Source organism: Monodelphis domestica, chromosome 6 (genome assembly GCF_027887165.1).
Source record: "Monodelphis domestica isolate mMonDom1 chromosome 6, mMonDom1.pri, whole genome shotgun sequence".
In the NCBI taxonomy this organism is placed as follows: domain Eukaryota; kingdom Metazoa; phylum Chordata; class Mammalia; order Didelphimorphia; family Didelphidae; genus Monodelphis; species Monodelphis domestica.
In genome coordinates this window covers 250,781,292-250,798,671 of record NC_077232.1, presented here as the reverse complement: position 1 = coordinate 250,798,671, position 17,380 = coordinate 250,781,292, and the positions used below count along the sequence as shown (strand labels likewise).

General features: G+C 36.9%; 1 protein-coding gene across 6 annotated transcripts in view; it reads left to right on the top strand.

Annotated features, from left to right (window-relative positions):
* Positions 1 to 17,380, top strand: part of SEC24B (SEC24 homolog B, COPII coat complex component) — a 92,808-nt gene that overhangs the window by 11,087 nt on the left and 64,341 nt on the right. For all 6 annotated transcript variants that reach the window (XM_056803095.1, XM_056803094.1, XM_056803093.1 and 3 more), the window contains exon 2: positions 5,493 to 6,224. In XM_056803095.1, coding sequence (XP_056659073.1) covers positions 5,493 to 6,224 — 732 coding nt within the window. The remainder of the gene's footprint in view (positions 1 to 5,492; positions 6,225 to 17,380) is intronic.

Here is a 17,380-nt window from a genome sequence, read left to right as displayed (position 1 = left end):
GAAGAGAAATTCAGGAGATTTTGTTGGAACCAGGTTTTGAAGGATTCATGAGATCTTGAGAGGCAGATATGACAGGTTTTTTTGTTTTTTTTTTTAATCCACATAGTATGAAAAAAAAGCAAGGAATCAGGAGAGCAAACATCATGTTTGGTCATAGTACTAGTCCAGTTCACCATTATGTTGACTATCTATAGAACACTGGGAACCATGCTTAGAAAAGGAGGTTGGAAGGATCTTAAATACCAGGCCAAGATATTTGTACTTGACCCAGTAGGCAAAGAATTAGTATTAAAGCCCAAGGGTGTAAAACAGAAAGCTTTATTGAGCTCTGGTATTTGGGATACATTGGCAGCTGGGCAACCAGTTACTAAGCTGTTTTAAATTTTGCAAATCAGAAACTAAGTCAAATGCACTATAGGAGTTTGCAATTTGAAATAATTCAGTATAATTTTGTTTTGTAAATCTACCTGTTCATATATTAAGTTTGTTCATAACAGGGGACACCCATAATATGTCCTTTGTTGGGAGTTATGTTTTACACATAATAGGTACTTAATAACTAATGGTTAGTTAAGAGAGCCTCATGGACAGAATGCCAAACCTGGAGTAAGGAAGACACTGAGTTAAAATTCCACCTCTGAACATGAGTAAGTCACTAAACCTGCTTCTCTGAACCTCCGGAAATTCCTTAAGACTTATATAAGTTAGGCTGCCTCCTGCCTACCTCAATGGATGAAATTTGCACAGTAGTGAGAGTATATATCACTGATGTAGAAACATGACTTAACTTTTATTAATAGGTAAAGTTTGATATATTTTCTGTTACTTGGATCTAGTAGATCCAGGAAATATTTGATAGAAATCAGAGTGGAGATTTCCTGCTCTTTCACATTTAGTTGGCTAACAGCTCATTTTAAATGTTTGTAGAAAAACCTTTTTAAGTACCCCTTTTTTAAAAAAAATGCAAACAGTAAAAAAAAAAACAACAGATTTTATTCTTTTAAAGTAAGGACTTGAGCTAGGCTTGTAATTTATTAATGTGGTTTTATTCTTTTGTCTCTGAAGAATAATGTCCAGGTGCCCTGGGTGGGAAGTCACTGAATAAGTTTAGGTATGTGGATGTGATGAAATACTCTTGTTCCATAAGAAACAAGGAAAAATTTATTTTTCAGAAAAACTGGGAGGTCATGTGAACTGATGCAGGGTTAAATAAGCAGATTTGGAAAACTATTTATGCATTAACAATAATGTAAAAAACAACAACCTTTAAAGACTTACAAACTGATCGGTGTAATGGCATGAGGTGGTTCTAGGCCCTGCTCTGCCACTGAGGAATCACTGACCTGGCATGCGTGTGCGTGTGTGTGTGTGTGTGTGTGTGTGTGTGTGTGTGTGTGTGTGTGTGAGGGCTTGGTTTTACTTTTTCAGTGGAGGGAGTGAAAGAAGTAGATTTTGTGATTCATTGAAACAATACAATTTTATGGTATCAGTTTTCTAAAAAAGGAATCCTCAGTTTGTTTTAGGTAGCTCATGACATCAAAATTGGCATGCTTTTGCTTCCCACTTCAAGTTTTAGAGAGCTTTTGTTTTTTGATATAGCATTTGAAATGAGTACAAGAGGGCGGACTGTCAAAGAATCAGAAACCTGGAAAGTAGAGCAGCCTTCCATTAATGTTTAAAATTGACTCTTCACACACACATATACACACACACACACACGCACATGTTTACCAAACTATCTAATTCCTTTTCTTTCCCCAACCCTTCCCTACCTTCCTTTAATTCAGATATTAACATTTTTAATACAGAATATGTTTATGTACATCCAAGGAAAGGCCAAATGAGGTAATGTACAGTGGCAAGACCTAACATAGTCTAGGATTCTTAGTCATTGGTTCATTGATTCAAAAAGAAGATATTACACACATTATACACAATGAATTGTTAAGATTTATGAGAAAACACAATTTCATAAAGTGTGATCACAGGCCCTCAGGTTCAAGGCTTTGGAATTGGAAAGGACCTTAGAAGCTCTCTAAATCTAATACACAGGCCACTGACAGTACTCATAAGTATACAATATGGTTTCCAGATTCTAAGAGTTGTATCTTACTGGCCTGGCATACCTTTAGTTTATAGAACACCATGATTAGAAATGTTTCCTCTTAAACTACTTACGTTGCCTGAGTAAATAACTTCTCTAGGCCTCAGTTTCATCCATAAAAATGAGGGAATTATGCTAGATGCTCTCTGAGGTGCCTTTCACCTTTTGTCCTATGAACTACTAGAAGTAGATAAGTACTAAGAGAGTGCATGGCAATGTGAATAGAGAACTAGTTTAGGAACTAGAAAGATGAGTTCAAGCCCTGCCTCTGACTCATTGGATGTATGATTCTAAGCATGTTGCTTCATACTTGGTGCTCTAGGAAACTAAGACTAGATAGAAGAGAAGATGCCTGCCTGAATTGGTAGAAAGTCTTACCCACAAATTCCCCCTGGTTTCTATCTATAAAAAAGGGAAGTAGTTCAGGTCAATTGTTATTTATTTTCAAGTGAGGAAACTATTTCCTCCTTCATAAAGGATCAGGTTAGAACTGGCGATGTCTACACCTATTTCAAATCTGATATTCTTTTAAAAGCCTTTTGGGAAGAATTGGGCCTTGAAGGGTATCATCCAGTGAAAATGGGGTATAAGGGTACAGTCCAGATATAAGGAATGTGGAGAACACAGCTATCTCTCAATAAACCTATCAAATTGATTTGCAGATGACTAAAAACAAAACAGAAGGGACTCATTTTAGTTCTTTCATTCATTTTTTTCCTTTGTGACAAATACTCTAATTTTCATTGCTCCTATCTAAACCCATTCCAGATTCTTCACATTTTTAAATTATGGGGTCCCAAATTGTATACAATACTCAAATAAAGAAATGTTTCTTCAATAAAGAAATGTTTTCTGGAGTACTCACAAGTATATAATGAGAATTGTACCCTAATGACACTTTTAGATTATGGAATACCAAAATTTCTAGATTTCTATTTTTGTTTACAAAAGTCTCTAATACATATTATCCTGAATTTTTTGGAAGTTTGAGTTGACATGGAATAATGGATTTGGGACCTCAGAATTAAGCTAATTTAGTGTCTGATCAAAGTATGAACCTCATCTATCACATCCCTAAATTTAATATCCTTAAATCTGTGCTTGAAGACCACTTTCATCATTGTTCCGCAAGGCAAACCACTCCATTTGTGGACATCGCCAGTTAGTATAGTTTTCTTATATTAAGCTAAAATTTATCTTCCTACTACCCTTTGTGGCCAAGCAGAACATCTAATTTGTCTTCTACAAATATTTTGAGTTGGTTATTATATCTTGCCTTTGTCTCGTCAAGCTTAAACATCTCCATTTCCTTCCATTGATCATCATGCTTCCTTGTTCCTTTGTGATGTCTTGAAAACCTCTTTTATCAGTACTCCAGTTTGTCAAAGTCCTCTTCTGAAATGAGGCCACCAGAACCATCCTCTAAATGTTATCTGATCAAGGCATGGTAGAATGATGGGAAGTAGTGATAATAGTAAATATAAAATTTATTAAGTTGGACAAGAAGTAGTACCTTTTTTTTTTCTTTTCAGTTTTATTTATGACTTTGCTTTTTACATAACATTAATTCTAGATATATGCTTCTACTTTTATTTGGCAAATATTCTCTTGTAGATTTTTTAAGTTTTGGAAGATAATGCAATACATTAAAACTGTCACACAGTGCATGCTGTATTCTATAGTCATAGACTTATTTGACAAAAGAGGAAGCTGCAGTTTTTTATTTCTCTGAGGCCAGCTTCAGTCATTAGACAGAATTCATTTTTCTTGTTTTGTTATTTTCATTTCCTTTGCCATTGTTTCCCTTATTCGGCTTACTTCACTATAAGTAGATTCATAGAGGTGCCAATATTGTTTTCAACACAATCATTTTGGTAATGTTCTTTAAAGTTAAAATATCTTGACTTAAATAATATAAAATTTAAGAATGAGAAAAGAAAGAGTACTTATTTTTGGCTAAATTTTCCATTTAAAGTCTTGTTTGATTTTTTTTTTTTCAGGTTGCTTTTCAATGAACAATGAAGAGATTGTAAAATGTCAGCATTCACCCTTGAGGGTGCTTTGAGTAATTTATTTTGAATTCTCTATCAGCTTCTATTTTAATAAATTTAAATTTAATATAAAATAAGATAAATTTTTAAAGTGTACAGTAATGAAAATATTATAAAATATTTTTGTGGGTTTTAAAAAGTGGTTAGGGGCACCTGGGTGGCTCGCTCAGAGGATTGAGAGCCAGGCCCGGAGATGGGAGGTTCTGGGTTCAAATATGACCTCAGACACTTCCTAGGTGTGTGACCCTGGACAAGTTACTTAACCCCCATTGTCTAGTCCTTACTGCTCTTCTGCCTTGGAACCAATACCCAGTATTGATTCCAAGATGGAAGGTAAGGGTTGTTTTTTTTTTTTAAGTAAAAATAAAATAAAAAGTGATTTGAGTGTTTCTGTTGTGTTCATAAAAATAAAATCGATTCCATCTGATGATTGTTAATTCAATGCTGATAAATTTTCAGTAGATAAAGCATTCTTGTTATTTTTAGATGATTGACATTTGAGCTATTTGGACAGGATTATGTTTATTTCCCTGCTTCCCTATCCTGTAACATGGATAAAGCAAATAAGTCATTGGGAAATGGGTAGCCATTTAAATAGGTTTATTTAACATGAACGTAGTTCTTCTCATGATTCAAAGATTGATTTAGTGTAGCACTTTACTGTAGCATTCTATATAACATCGTTTTTATTCATTTGGTAGACAGGAGTATTAACTTTTAAAATATAATTACTATTTGGTTATTTTTAAAAAATAATTCATAAATGAGAATTTTGAATGTAAATGTCATGCTGCTTTAGATCATCCTGCAAGATAATTTAATTAAAGCACTTAGAAATCAGTGTTATATAGAATCCTATATTAGGTATTCTTGTTATAATTATAAGAGAAACATGAATAATGTTCCTTCTATACATCTCAGCTTGATTCTTAATTTTATAATGAAGTCTCATCATAGCTACCATAGAGATATGATTGAAATTAGTTTTTACAGTATTACCTAGTAAAGTCTAAGTAGATCTGTTATCATACTGCATGTTGGGAAAAACAAATGAATCAGAGTTGACTTATTCTAAAACTCATAGACAAAATAGCCAGAAAACTGGGAGTCGAACCAGATTGATGTGGGATCTGTAATGGTGCAACCTCCCAGAATAGGTTGTCTATTGTGTACAAAGTCAGGTCACTTTATGAGTACATGCTTAGAAATATCAGCTTGTATAAATAATGATTTCCCACACACACCTTCTCTAGGATCAGTATTTCATAGCATTCTTTGGTTTATACCTTAGTTGCACATTTCAGTGATTAATGTCAGTATTTTCTTCCCTTTTTTAGGTCCAGCACAGAATCAGATGCAGTTTCCACCTGGATATGGATTACATCCTCAAAGCTATGCTGTTCCCTCAGGACTCTATTCCCAAGGACCTGGGAAAACTGCCCCATTGCCATTGGAAAGCCAGTATGGTACTGATTATTATTCTGGCCACTACCCAGTACCAACACAAAATGTTGTGACTCTTGCTACAGGTCCTGGCACAATGAACATGCAACTAGGATCACAGCAGGTATATGGCAGGGGCCTTCCTGCTCCTCATACTGTCGGGTCCACTCCTGGATCTTTTCAAGGTGGTATTGCATCTTCAGCATCCCATGTACACACAGGTATACCCCAGCCATACTCCTCCTTTGGTAATCACTACAACAGTCCAGTCGTTCCCTCTGCCAATTCCTCCATTGCTTCTCAGGGATTTCCCCTCACTTCTAGCCATTATGCTATGTCGACTGCTTTGGGTGCTGTGTACCCTAATGTTTCATATCCTTCGGTGCCTGCTGGTGATCCATATGGGCAAGTGTTTACTTCACAGAGTACTTCAGTCATCACCCAGTTTAAAGAGAATTCATTTCCTGGTCAAAACACAGCTGTCAACCATCCACAGCAACAGCAACAGAGTCCAATGGGATATAAAACTTCATCATGGGCAACTCCAGGCCTTCAGTCAACCCAAGACAACCTTTCCCAAAACCACATTGGATCCCTTGCTGCAGTAGGCAACCCTTCTAATGCAGGTATGGTTATTAAACTGGAACCAAAAACACTTATATTTGAAATTCACTTATTTTTGTACTGGATCATTACCTTTCTGAAAGTTGAAGAATGTATTATGTAATGGAAAAGTTGGACATGGAGTTCACCATCACCAATTTTCACCATTCCTGACCCCCAGTATAGATGCTGTTTACACACATAAGTTGCCCAACTATCTAATTTTGTTCTAGCACAGACCCTTGCATCCGTGAATACCCTATGATATTTGTGACTTGAGGCCCACCACATTGCTTGAAGATCCTGAAGTTGTAGCAGTTAGTTGGTGAAGCACAAGAAAGTGGGAGCCTCTTTGGGGCTCTGCTTCGGTCAATTCATTAAGCATTCATCTCATAGCCATAATACACAAGTACTTGAGTGGACTCTGAGAAAGGTCTGGAGAGGGATCTTTTGTAGTTCTTAAAAATGAGTCATTTAATTTAGAAAATAACCTAAGCGGACACCTAGGTTTTTCTATTATCATTTCCAATTAGAGAGATGAGAGATGGTGGCATTGCTAGGAAGGGGCCCTTGAAATAGAGCTCAAAGAAAGGACCTATGAGTTGGTCTGCTCTAGTTGCCTTAAGCCAAGTCAAATTCATTCTTTGTGTGGGCTATGTTAAGTGATGGCGAGTAGTCTAGATTATTGGGAGTGGAGATAAGCTGAAAAAGTAGCCTGGAGCACCAGCCCATGAGGAATTTCAATTTTATTTGATAGATGAGAGACCCATTGAAGGGTTTTTAGCAGAAGAATGACATGGTCAGATCTATGGATCTGGAAGATCAGGGTGAAAGAATGGAGTTGGTAGGGCTAGAAATTTAAGTTTGGAGTTTTCTACTTACAGATATAATAGTTGAAATTATAAGAATAGGTGAGTTTACCAAGAGAGAAAGTATAGAGAAAGCTGTGGATAAGATGGCCTACATTAGATGGGAAGGAAAAGGGAGAGAAGCCAAAAAAGAAACGTGTAGCAAGTTAGAAAGAAAACTAGAAAAATATGATGTCGTGGAAGCCAAAAGAGAAAATATCATTGGTAAAATTAGCTGTAAGAGAAGATAAAAACCAACTTCCCTTCCCTGGCCAGGCAACTATATAGAAGCAATATAAATCAAGGTTCCACTTGACTTACTACAGCAAAGGTTGGTGAGCTGCAGCCAGTTCCTAGGGTTTTCATTCAAAACATTTTTTTGAGATTGGGGAAGTAGGAAAAAATAAGGAAATGTGGAACTGACAAGTTGTTAGCTAGCCAGCCATCATTTACTTTCCTTCCACCACTCCTAAATACTTGGTATTTGCTTCTGGTTCTTGCACACCAAAATATAATTAAATCAACCTAATTAAAAATATTTTGCATAGGTAAAATGTATGGATTTGTAGTTGACTATACCATATTCATTCTATTTGCAAACTTGGATCTACAGTGGCTGTCTTGAACTCAGTATTGAAAATTTATGCAAAATGTATGCAGATATAATTGGGAATTAGTAATGTCTTTAGAGAATATTTTGAAGATTAGATGATAATATAGCAGCAATGATGTAGGAGGAATTCCTTTATTGGATGAGAGATGTGCCTAGTCTAAGCTTGCATGATACTTTGATATGTAGGAGAGTAAGAAATAATGTAGGTCTTCCCTTTTTTTCCTCTAGTGTAGGAGTAAAGGTAACTGAGTGGGAAATGAATTGCATGTACTAGGTTGTGGAATTGGTGAGTAGTAAGGGGACTCCCTGTTAGAGTAGTGGGCAGAGTTTATTGCTATTGAATATTCATGACAGCAAGGGGAAATGATTAGAAAATGTGCTGCTGTTAACAAGTTAGGTGTGTTCCTTTGGAAATATGTGACATTACATAATACTAGCAATTTTTAAAGTACCATCAGATAGGAAGTTGATTCAGTGCAATTGAGAATACAATAGGTATTAAGTTTAATAGGCTAGAGAAAGATTTTAGGTGAATAGTTCTATTGTGAAGGGATGGGGGGGGGCTATACTTTTATTTATCACTTTTTCAACTAGTAAATTTATTTTGCCCAAAGCAGAATTTTAGAACCAAATTTTAGAATATTTTAGAACCAAAATAAGTCTTAGAAAGGTCCGGTATAATTGATATTTTAAATGCCCCTGGAATGCTTTGAATCACAAAGCCAATTTGTAAGTCACTCTTCAAATTTTTCCCACCACCACTGTGGAGGGAAAAAAAAAAGAGGGGATTAAATTTGAAAACTTGAATTTAATGTATTAGTTAAGGTAAACAATTTAATTTTTATGGCATACCCCCTTTTATAGCATTTAAAGTGGCTTTCATTGTTGTTTTTAAAAAAGATTAAAGGTGTAAACTTGTAAATATGCACATTTAATTTTTGCAGTGAGCAATTTAATTTAACCTTTGGGTAATTATGGCATGGTTATCAGTTGTAATGTTGAATATTTTTTTCTACTCACTTACATATGTCCTAATTTCCTTGTCAGGAATGTTAAAATATTTTAGTGGTACAGTTTAGTGAACATAAATAGGGAGAAGAATGAGTGTCCTAATTTTTATTCAGGCTGTTAATGGATTGATCACATAGGAAGCAAAGAATAAGCAAAGTGCATTTGGTAGATTAAGATTCAGGGCTAGAATTTAAAGTTACTCTAGTATTAGATTTAGTGTAGCATGGTATCTACTACTTGTTGTTCCATTAACATCATGGCTATTTCATTTGCTTATAGTGCTTAGTGTGGATTTATAACTATTCTTCAACTAAGTCCTTCAATTAGTCCATTTCTGATCAGCACACAACATGACACATCATTATCACTATAGAGAAAGGACCTGCCTGTTGAAGAGTTGGATATTCCAGATATCAGTAATAGGAATACTGACTTATACAGTTCTGCCTCTTAATGGTTACAAAACATTCTATACACAGTCACATTTGAGCCTCACAATGGTCCTGTGAGGTAGGGGCGCATGTAAGTGTTGTTTTCCCCATCTTACAGATTGAAAAACTTTGTACACCTAATACAGAACAAAGAGTGAGAACTAGAATCTAGTCAGACCTTTCTGTTACCCACCACTACATGGGTTTTAACCTATCATACCAGTCTAAAATGGTGAGCCAGCTTTACAAACTAGAAATGTCAAGGATACATTTAATTTAAACACAGTAATCTTCAGATTTTCATATTAAAAAAAGTTTTGTGTTCGTGAGCAAGAAAATATGAAGAGAGAGTAAAATCAAGATAAAGAAGTGACCATTAGGACACTGATCATAGTCATACATTTTCTTCTTACTGCCTCATGATCCTGACACTCCCTGAACCCCCCAAAAAATTTATTACTTACACTAAGTATATGCAGAGGTATGTATTGCTATAGTACTAAATTACCAGATGACCTGAATGCTTCATTTTTTTTTAAGCTTAAGGTGCCCAAGTTATTCATAAAACTAACTTATTATTTTGATCCTTAACTAATAATTATTAAGGCCTTTCTAATGACAGCTATTGAAGAAAAATGCATGTTTAAACAAGCAAAAATACAAAAATTTAGTACTGTTCATTAGTCTTGATAAGGACACATTCCGAAAATTTATGAAGTCCTCTATAATTATTAATTCATGCAGTCTACTGGCAATTATACCTTTGCATTTTTACTAATTTGTCATTCAGCCAGAGTGGTTTAAATTATATGACCCTATTGAGACCTGGGGGACAGGGAGACAAGGCAGCCCAACATTGTTCTGTTCTCTAGGCCACTCTCAGTTCTCTGAGTTGGAACAAGAATGTCAAATTTTATCAAGATTAAGCTAATAGAATGGCAGATGGCTTGGTAAATTTTAGGCTCTGCTTGGTTGCTATATTTTAAATAAATAGTATATTATCTCATTTTCTGGCAACAGAGAAAACACCAATTGTGAGAGGAAAGCTAAACTGAATTTAAAATAACTGGGTGTTTTAAAGAAATCAGACCATTCTCTAGTTGGGGAAAATGCAGTGAGTATATTGCTTTACTCTGTGAAAAATAATCATTTTGAGTTTTAAAGTAGGTTAAATGTACTTATTGGTACACAAGGAATAACATTATTCTGAGCTATTTATTTATATGCTTGCTTACTCTTTGGTTTGTCTATCTGTTTGTCTGTTGGAGGCTGGATCTTCCTGTCTTGTCTAGGGTGGCAGTCACCACAGAGCTGATCTTGATGCTGCTTATTAACATGGGTGCTTTGGCCTGCACTTTTTCTTGCTTGGGCTAGTTCCCTCCTCCTAAGACAGCCTGGTAAAGTGCCCCTTCTGTTCTCAGGAGCTTACCCTATTGATGCCAGGCTTAATTCAGATGCCCAGTCAATTTTAGCTTTATTGAAGCTTAGAATTCCCAAGTTCAAGCTATCTATCTGTTTTGGATGACTCTAGTAGTAGGGAATTAAAGGCCTGGACCACTGAACCTGACTTTTCAAAGAAACTGTAAATGCTAACAGCCTTTCCCAAAGTGCTCAGCTAATGTTTAGAATTAATTAATGTCCTAACTTTATTATATTTAAATTGATTCTTAGTCTTTTCCCATCTCTGCCCCTCTAAGAGGTCTCAGCTCTTCTGGTCTCAACAATTACCTGAGAATTCATCTAACTCTCTTGGCTTTTGTGCTCATTTCTAGACTATTAAATGTGTTGCATAGAGTAGATATTTAATAAACAAATCAGCATCTTTAGCCTTTTCCTTGCTCTACGCTTCCATTTAGAGCAGTGGTTCTCAACCTTCCTAATGCCATGACCCAGCAATACAGTTCCTCATGTTGCGGTGACCCCAAACCAAAAAATTATTTTGGTGGCTACTTCAAAAATGTAATTTTGCTACAGTTAAGATTCAGAATGTAAATACCTGATATGCATTATGTATTCTCATTGCTACAAATCAAACATAATTTAAACATAGTGATTAATCACAAAAACAATAATTATATGTTGAGAAATATTAATCCAGCAGGAGGCAGCCTGAGCGCTGGGGTGGGAGGTAAGTCCTGCCTGGGGAGGGAGTCCGCAGACGCTGTCTTCTTCCTGTCGTCTCCCTCCAGCTCAAGCTGAGGCTTCACTTTGCTGGGGTTACTCAGCTCCGTTCGTTATCTGCTCCAGGAGTTATCCGCTCCAGGACTCGTTCTTAACCCCTCCGGAGCCAGTGCTCAGGTGCTGGGTCTCTGTTTGAGTCTGGTCTCCAGGCAACAGGGTAAATCCATTGCCCCTTATAAGGGGAGGGCTGCTGATAGGTAACTAATATTAGTACAATGTGCAGGCAGCAGGGTCCCCATTCTTTCCGAGATCTTGCTGTAAAGTAGGGTGATTTCTCAGCGGCTAAAGCCATTGGAAATATGTATTTTCCGATGGCTTTAGGCGACCCCCAGGTTGAGAACCGCTGATTTAGAGGTTCCATCACCACCTCAGTATGTAAGAACTATTCTTTGTTGTCCCAACCAGTCTTCTTTCCATTTTGCAACAACATTGTATAAAACACAAAGCCAGGTAATGGAAAGATGTAAAAAGAACACTGCCTACTTTTTTCAGTATTACTGCTGCTTCTGTAGTCTTTCAGACAAACCCTTTGAGTCTTTCTTTTCCTTTTTGCTCTTCATCCAATCCATTACTCCATTCTGTCAATCTTATAGTGTATTTGGGTAAAGGGGAGGTAAAAGAAGCATAGGCAGGATCTTATTTTAACTCTTGTTTTGCTGCAGGAAAATGTTTGCCAGCTTGAGGGACTTTGTTAATTGTTCTAGAATCACGAGGCTGCATTATATAGCACCCATTTCTGGGGAAGAAGAGATGATAGTGATGTGGGAGCCAGGAGGTTTTGGAGAACTCTACATCCTGTCACCCTCCACCCCCTAGTCCTCCTCTTACTCTCAAACCCTGTATCATCTCTGGATGCCCATTTTATCTCCTAAGTTTCTTCCTCAGTTTCCTTGGCATCCTCCTTCCACTTTACTTTAGTCATACTTTACTTTTTTTTAACTATCACTCCACTGAACCCTCTCTTAGACCTCAAGAATTCCCACTTCTGACTCATAACTGGGGAAAAGGAGTTACCTGTCCCACAAGCAAAGGGTAGGGAAGAAGTATGTTCTTGCCTTTCTGCATTGGGATTCTGAATTCAAGCCTATCCTCTCTGATAAGCTTTGGACCTGCAGTGGTGACTGCCTGCTGGACCATCTCCTCTTGGATTCCCTGGTGGTATGTCTAACTACAGTTCCAGAATCAAATTTACCTTTAATTAAATTGATATTTATTAATGGCCTATTCTATGCAAGAAAGTGTGCTGGGCACCGGGGATAGAAAGATAAAAACAGTTACAGCTACAGAGGGCTTGTATGAGATGCAGAATTGCAGATTCAGAGCTGATACAAACACTAGTGCAACCTTCTTACTTTACAGCTGAAGAAACTGAGACTGCACGGATATTAAGTAACTTGCTTAGTCACGTATATTGTAAGCAGTGGCAACAGGATTTGAACCTAGGTCCTCTGCCTTCCCATCTAGAGCCTTTTCCATTTCACCATGCTCCTTTTTAATGGACACAGAGCTAAGTATCATAAAAAAAATTGTAGACAGGGGTGTGCAGGCAAATGTTTAATGACCAACTAGGGGGCAAACATACACTTGACACAACTTTTAAACTTAATCTGCATTACTTTCTCTATTACTTAATAATAATAAACATTTAGATAGTGCTTACTGAGCATTTTATTATCTCATTTGATCCTCACAGTAACCTGAGGAAATAGGTGCTATTGTTACCCCATTTTATAGATGAGAAAACTGAGGCACAGGTTAAGTGACTTTCCCAGGGTTACACAGCTAGGCCACATAGGATTCACACAGATTTTAACTCAGGGCTTCTTGACTATAGATCCAGTGCTCTGTCTACTGTGCCACCTTACTGTTTTGTTAGTCTATTAATAAAATAATAAATAAATCAAGCCCTGACTAATAGGATTTTCCGATTTTCAAGGTATAAATGCTCACTGAAAATTTAACAGTGTATTGGTTTGAGCTGGCTCCAACACACCCTTGGTTATGGGCATAAAAGTGAGCTCCAGCAGACCAAATACTACAAAAGACTCCGAGACCCAAAGCTGCTTTTAAGATGCCAGTGCTTCAGAGAATGTTCCATGGGAGGTAGCACCTTATCTGAGCTTTGAAGAAAAATGATTCTAAACTGTAGAGGTGATGCATTCTGTGTAGGTTCAATTTTTGAGAAATAGCTAGTAGTGTAATCTGGCTAAAATACATGAAGGAAGGAGAGAAATGTAAAATAACTCTAGAAATAATATGTTGTAATTAAGTTGGCACTAATGAGCTACCGAAGGTGTTTGAGAAGGCAAATGATAATGGTCAGCCTAAGGCAGGAAGATTGATAATTTTGTAAAAAATGTATTAATGAGAGAAAAGACTGGAGGTAGGGACAAGCTGCAATCAACCTACTAGCACACCTGGAGAGAAATCATGAAAATAGAATTGGTACGATTTAATGGGTCATGGGCCACTAGTGACAAAGATGGAAGACTGAAATGATTCTGCTTTGGAAGTGGGAGGCTCATGGAGAATTTTGCCCTCTCAACCAAGAAGGAAGTAGAGAAGATGATGACGTTCATTTTGGATGTGGTGAGTTTAAGTTACTAACGGGACCTCCTGGGTGGAGATATCCTACAGGCAGCTTCCATGGGGCACCTGGAGTTCAAATGAGGGATTGAACTTTTTATAGATGCCTGAGAGTCTTCTGCCTAGAAGTGGTTGGTGATTGAGCCTGTAAGAGCAGATGCAATCACAAAAGGAGAGTAGAGAAAGAATCCATTACTTCTCACTTATCTGTTTCTGCCAAAGGGAACAATGGTTCATCCAGTTACCCTTTTCCCCCTCCCTCCTGAAGGCAGTCATCTACCAGCTCCTGTGGACACCACTTCCACAGCACCGTAACAACCCATCCCTCCTTTTCTATTTTTAATGCTACCAGCCTGATGTAGGTTCACCTCAGACACCTGACTTCTATCTGTGCCTTCTTTAAGGTCTATCCCAAATTTTAATAACAATGGCTAATATAGTTAGTGCTTTACAGTCTGCAAAGTGCTACATGTATGTTTGTGTGTACGTTTATATCTTTAGTCTCTCTTGAGATCATATAATACAAATATAAATAAAATACCTCTTCACTGAAGCCTCCTGAAATTCCCATCCACAGATCTAAAAAGTAACCTTGCTATCCTCATAGCTTACATAATTACTTTATATTTTTCTTATGGCGCAGTGAAGAGAATACCAGGCCATGGATCAGGAAGAGCTAAGTTCAAATTCAGTGTCAGACATGATCTCTGCAACCCTGGGCAAGTCACTTAATTTTCCTATGCCTGTTTTTTCTCATGATAGTAAGATTGTTGAGGCTAAGAGGAGTTAATATTTATAAAGTGCTTTGTATACTTTAAAGTACCATATAATTGCCCCCTTTTGCATTAGTCATCATTTCTCTATTAACTAGGCTTTGCATATTTGCTTATGTCATACATTCCCTTCTCAGACAATAACTTCTTAAGGACAAGCTTCCCAGACTACCTGCTCTTGGTTCCTAGAAATTTTGACTCATGGGGAAATGTGTCTGCCTAGCTACTTTAGATTTGATTATAATCACTTCTTAGTGATATGGGCTGGAGGGAGATATTGGAAACAAAGGCTTCCAGGAGGATAGAAAGGCACCCAGCTTCCTATTCTTTGGAATCACTCTACATGGTTGGGGGACAGGGGGAGGTGGGATGTGGCCCCGCCTTGGAGACCTCTCTATTAGAGGACCAGTTAAGATTTTGAATAGTTGAATGTGATGGTTTCTTCACTGAACTGAGCTGAGAGTAAATTTAGGAATCCAGAATTTAGGTATCTTTAGCTACTTAATCACCAGTCCTTCACTTAATACAAAAGTTGAAGCTATAGACATGCCCAAGGGTATCTAGGTATGGATAAGGAGTGGGGAGTGGTGGAAGATGAAGGAGAAACAAGGAGAGAGATCTAAACCAACATTGAAATCCAGTTTGGGGGGTGGGGTGGGCAGCTAAGTGACCTATGCTCTGTGACACTAGGCAAGCCACCTAACTCCATTTGCCTAGCTCCTACCAATCTTTGGCCTTGAAGTAGATGCTTAGTATAGATAAGAATCTTAAAAAATAAAATTCCATGTACACTAGATTTGTAACCATATCATAGCCACACTTGTAATACCAATATATTCATCTGTCAAGGCCAAACGATATATTTTTACTAATGTGAAAGCATGTAGCAAGTTGCACCGAATTATTTAATAATTTTCTGTTATCTTATTCTTTCCTGTATAAAATTGAACCTTGATGAAAGATTTTTCTTTATGCTGAAGTTTATAGCTCACATCTTCCCTTTTGGGGTGTTTTTTTGTTCACATAACTTGTTACAGTGATAGAAACAATAAGCTCTTGTAGTTAAGTTTGTAAATTATAATAGATGAATGGTGGCTTCTGGTTTATATACATCATTAATCTTCAAAGAGTATATAAAAAAAACAAAAGAAACCCACCTTTTGATGAAAAGAAATTCTGTGTTCAATGTTAGTTTCATTCTTAGTGTGTTTTAGAAAGAATTCTTTTATTCAGGGAATCTAAGCTTCAAGCAGGATAATGGACTCTCACTTTCTTCATGAGCCCTGTAGTTAGTTGGCCACAATATTCAATGATTTGTCTAGATATTAAAGGTTTTCTTGTCATCTGTGGCATTATCATACCATATATAGGGTGCTAAGCCAAAAGCTCTAATTTTGTCACGATAGTGAGGAATCTGTATCATCCATCCTTTTTTTTCAATCTTTCTTGCTTTTATCATCCAATTTCTATTAATATAGAGCAATTCTACAAATGAATTAACTCCTTACCTAAATTATGATACATCTTTGTGAGAGTTTTTAATGCATGTGGGAGAGAAACAGGCCTAATAGCACAAAAGAGGCTTAAGGTCAAAATGTCATTGCAGTAGTAGTAAATTATAATCTCATTATCTTAAACCGTTAGAAAAAAAGTCTTATATATTTTTAAAGTTAGACATAGTGGTCATGAACTCTTTCTGCTTAAAAAAAAAAAACTGCCTTTGGTTTTGAGTATCTTTGGAGAACCTTGTATGAAAATCTGCCCTTCCATGAAAAAACCATTGTAGAGAGTTGGCTCCAAGACCTTTGAGTGTGTGTGTGTGTGTGTGTGTGTGATAAACTTTGAGCCTCATTTGATGAAACCTTAGGTGGGTATTACTGCTATCTCTATGTAATTTTTCCTAAGCCTGATGAGATTTTTCTTAAATATGTGCTTTTTCAAACACGATTTATTCCTTCCTCTCTCTTCTTCCCTCCCTTACCTTCCATCTTAGAACCAACACTGTATTGGTTAGAAGGCAGAAGAGTAATATGGGCTAAACAATGAGGGTTAAGTGATTTGGCACGGGTCACAAGCTAGGAAGTATGTGAGGTCTGATTTGAAGCCAGACCTCCTTAATCTACTGAGCCACTTAGCTGCCTCCATCATTATTATTTCATTCTAAACATATTTGTTGTACAAACATGTTTCTACTTCATTCTCTATTTTTCCCAGGTGTTTTTTTTTTTAAGTTTTATTTAGTTAATTTAGAACATTATTCCTTGGTTACAAGAGTCATATTCTTTCCCTCCCTCCCCTTACCCCACCCTTCCCATGGCCAATGGGCGATTCCACATGTATCCTTGATCAGAGCCTGTTTCCATGCTGTTGATGTTTGAACTAGGATGTTCATTTAGAGTCTACACTCCCAATTAAATCCCCTCAACCCATGTAATCAAGCAGTTGTTTTTCTTCTGTGTTTCTACTCCCACCGTGTTTCCTCTGAATGTGGATAGTGGTCTTTCTCATAGATCCTTCTGAGTTGTTCAGGATGACTGCAGTGCCACTAATGGAGAAGTCCATTACATTCAATTGCACCACAGTGTATCAGTCTCTGTGTATAATGTTCTCCTGGTTCTGCTCCTCTCACTCTGCATCAGTTCCTGGAGGTTGTTCCAGTCTCCATGGAATTCCTCCACTTTATTATTCCTTTGAGCACAATAGTATTTCATCACCAACATATACCACAATTTGCTC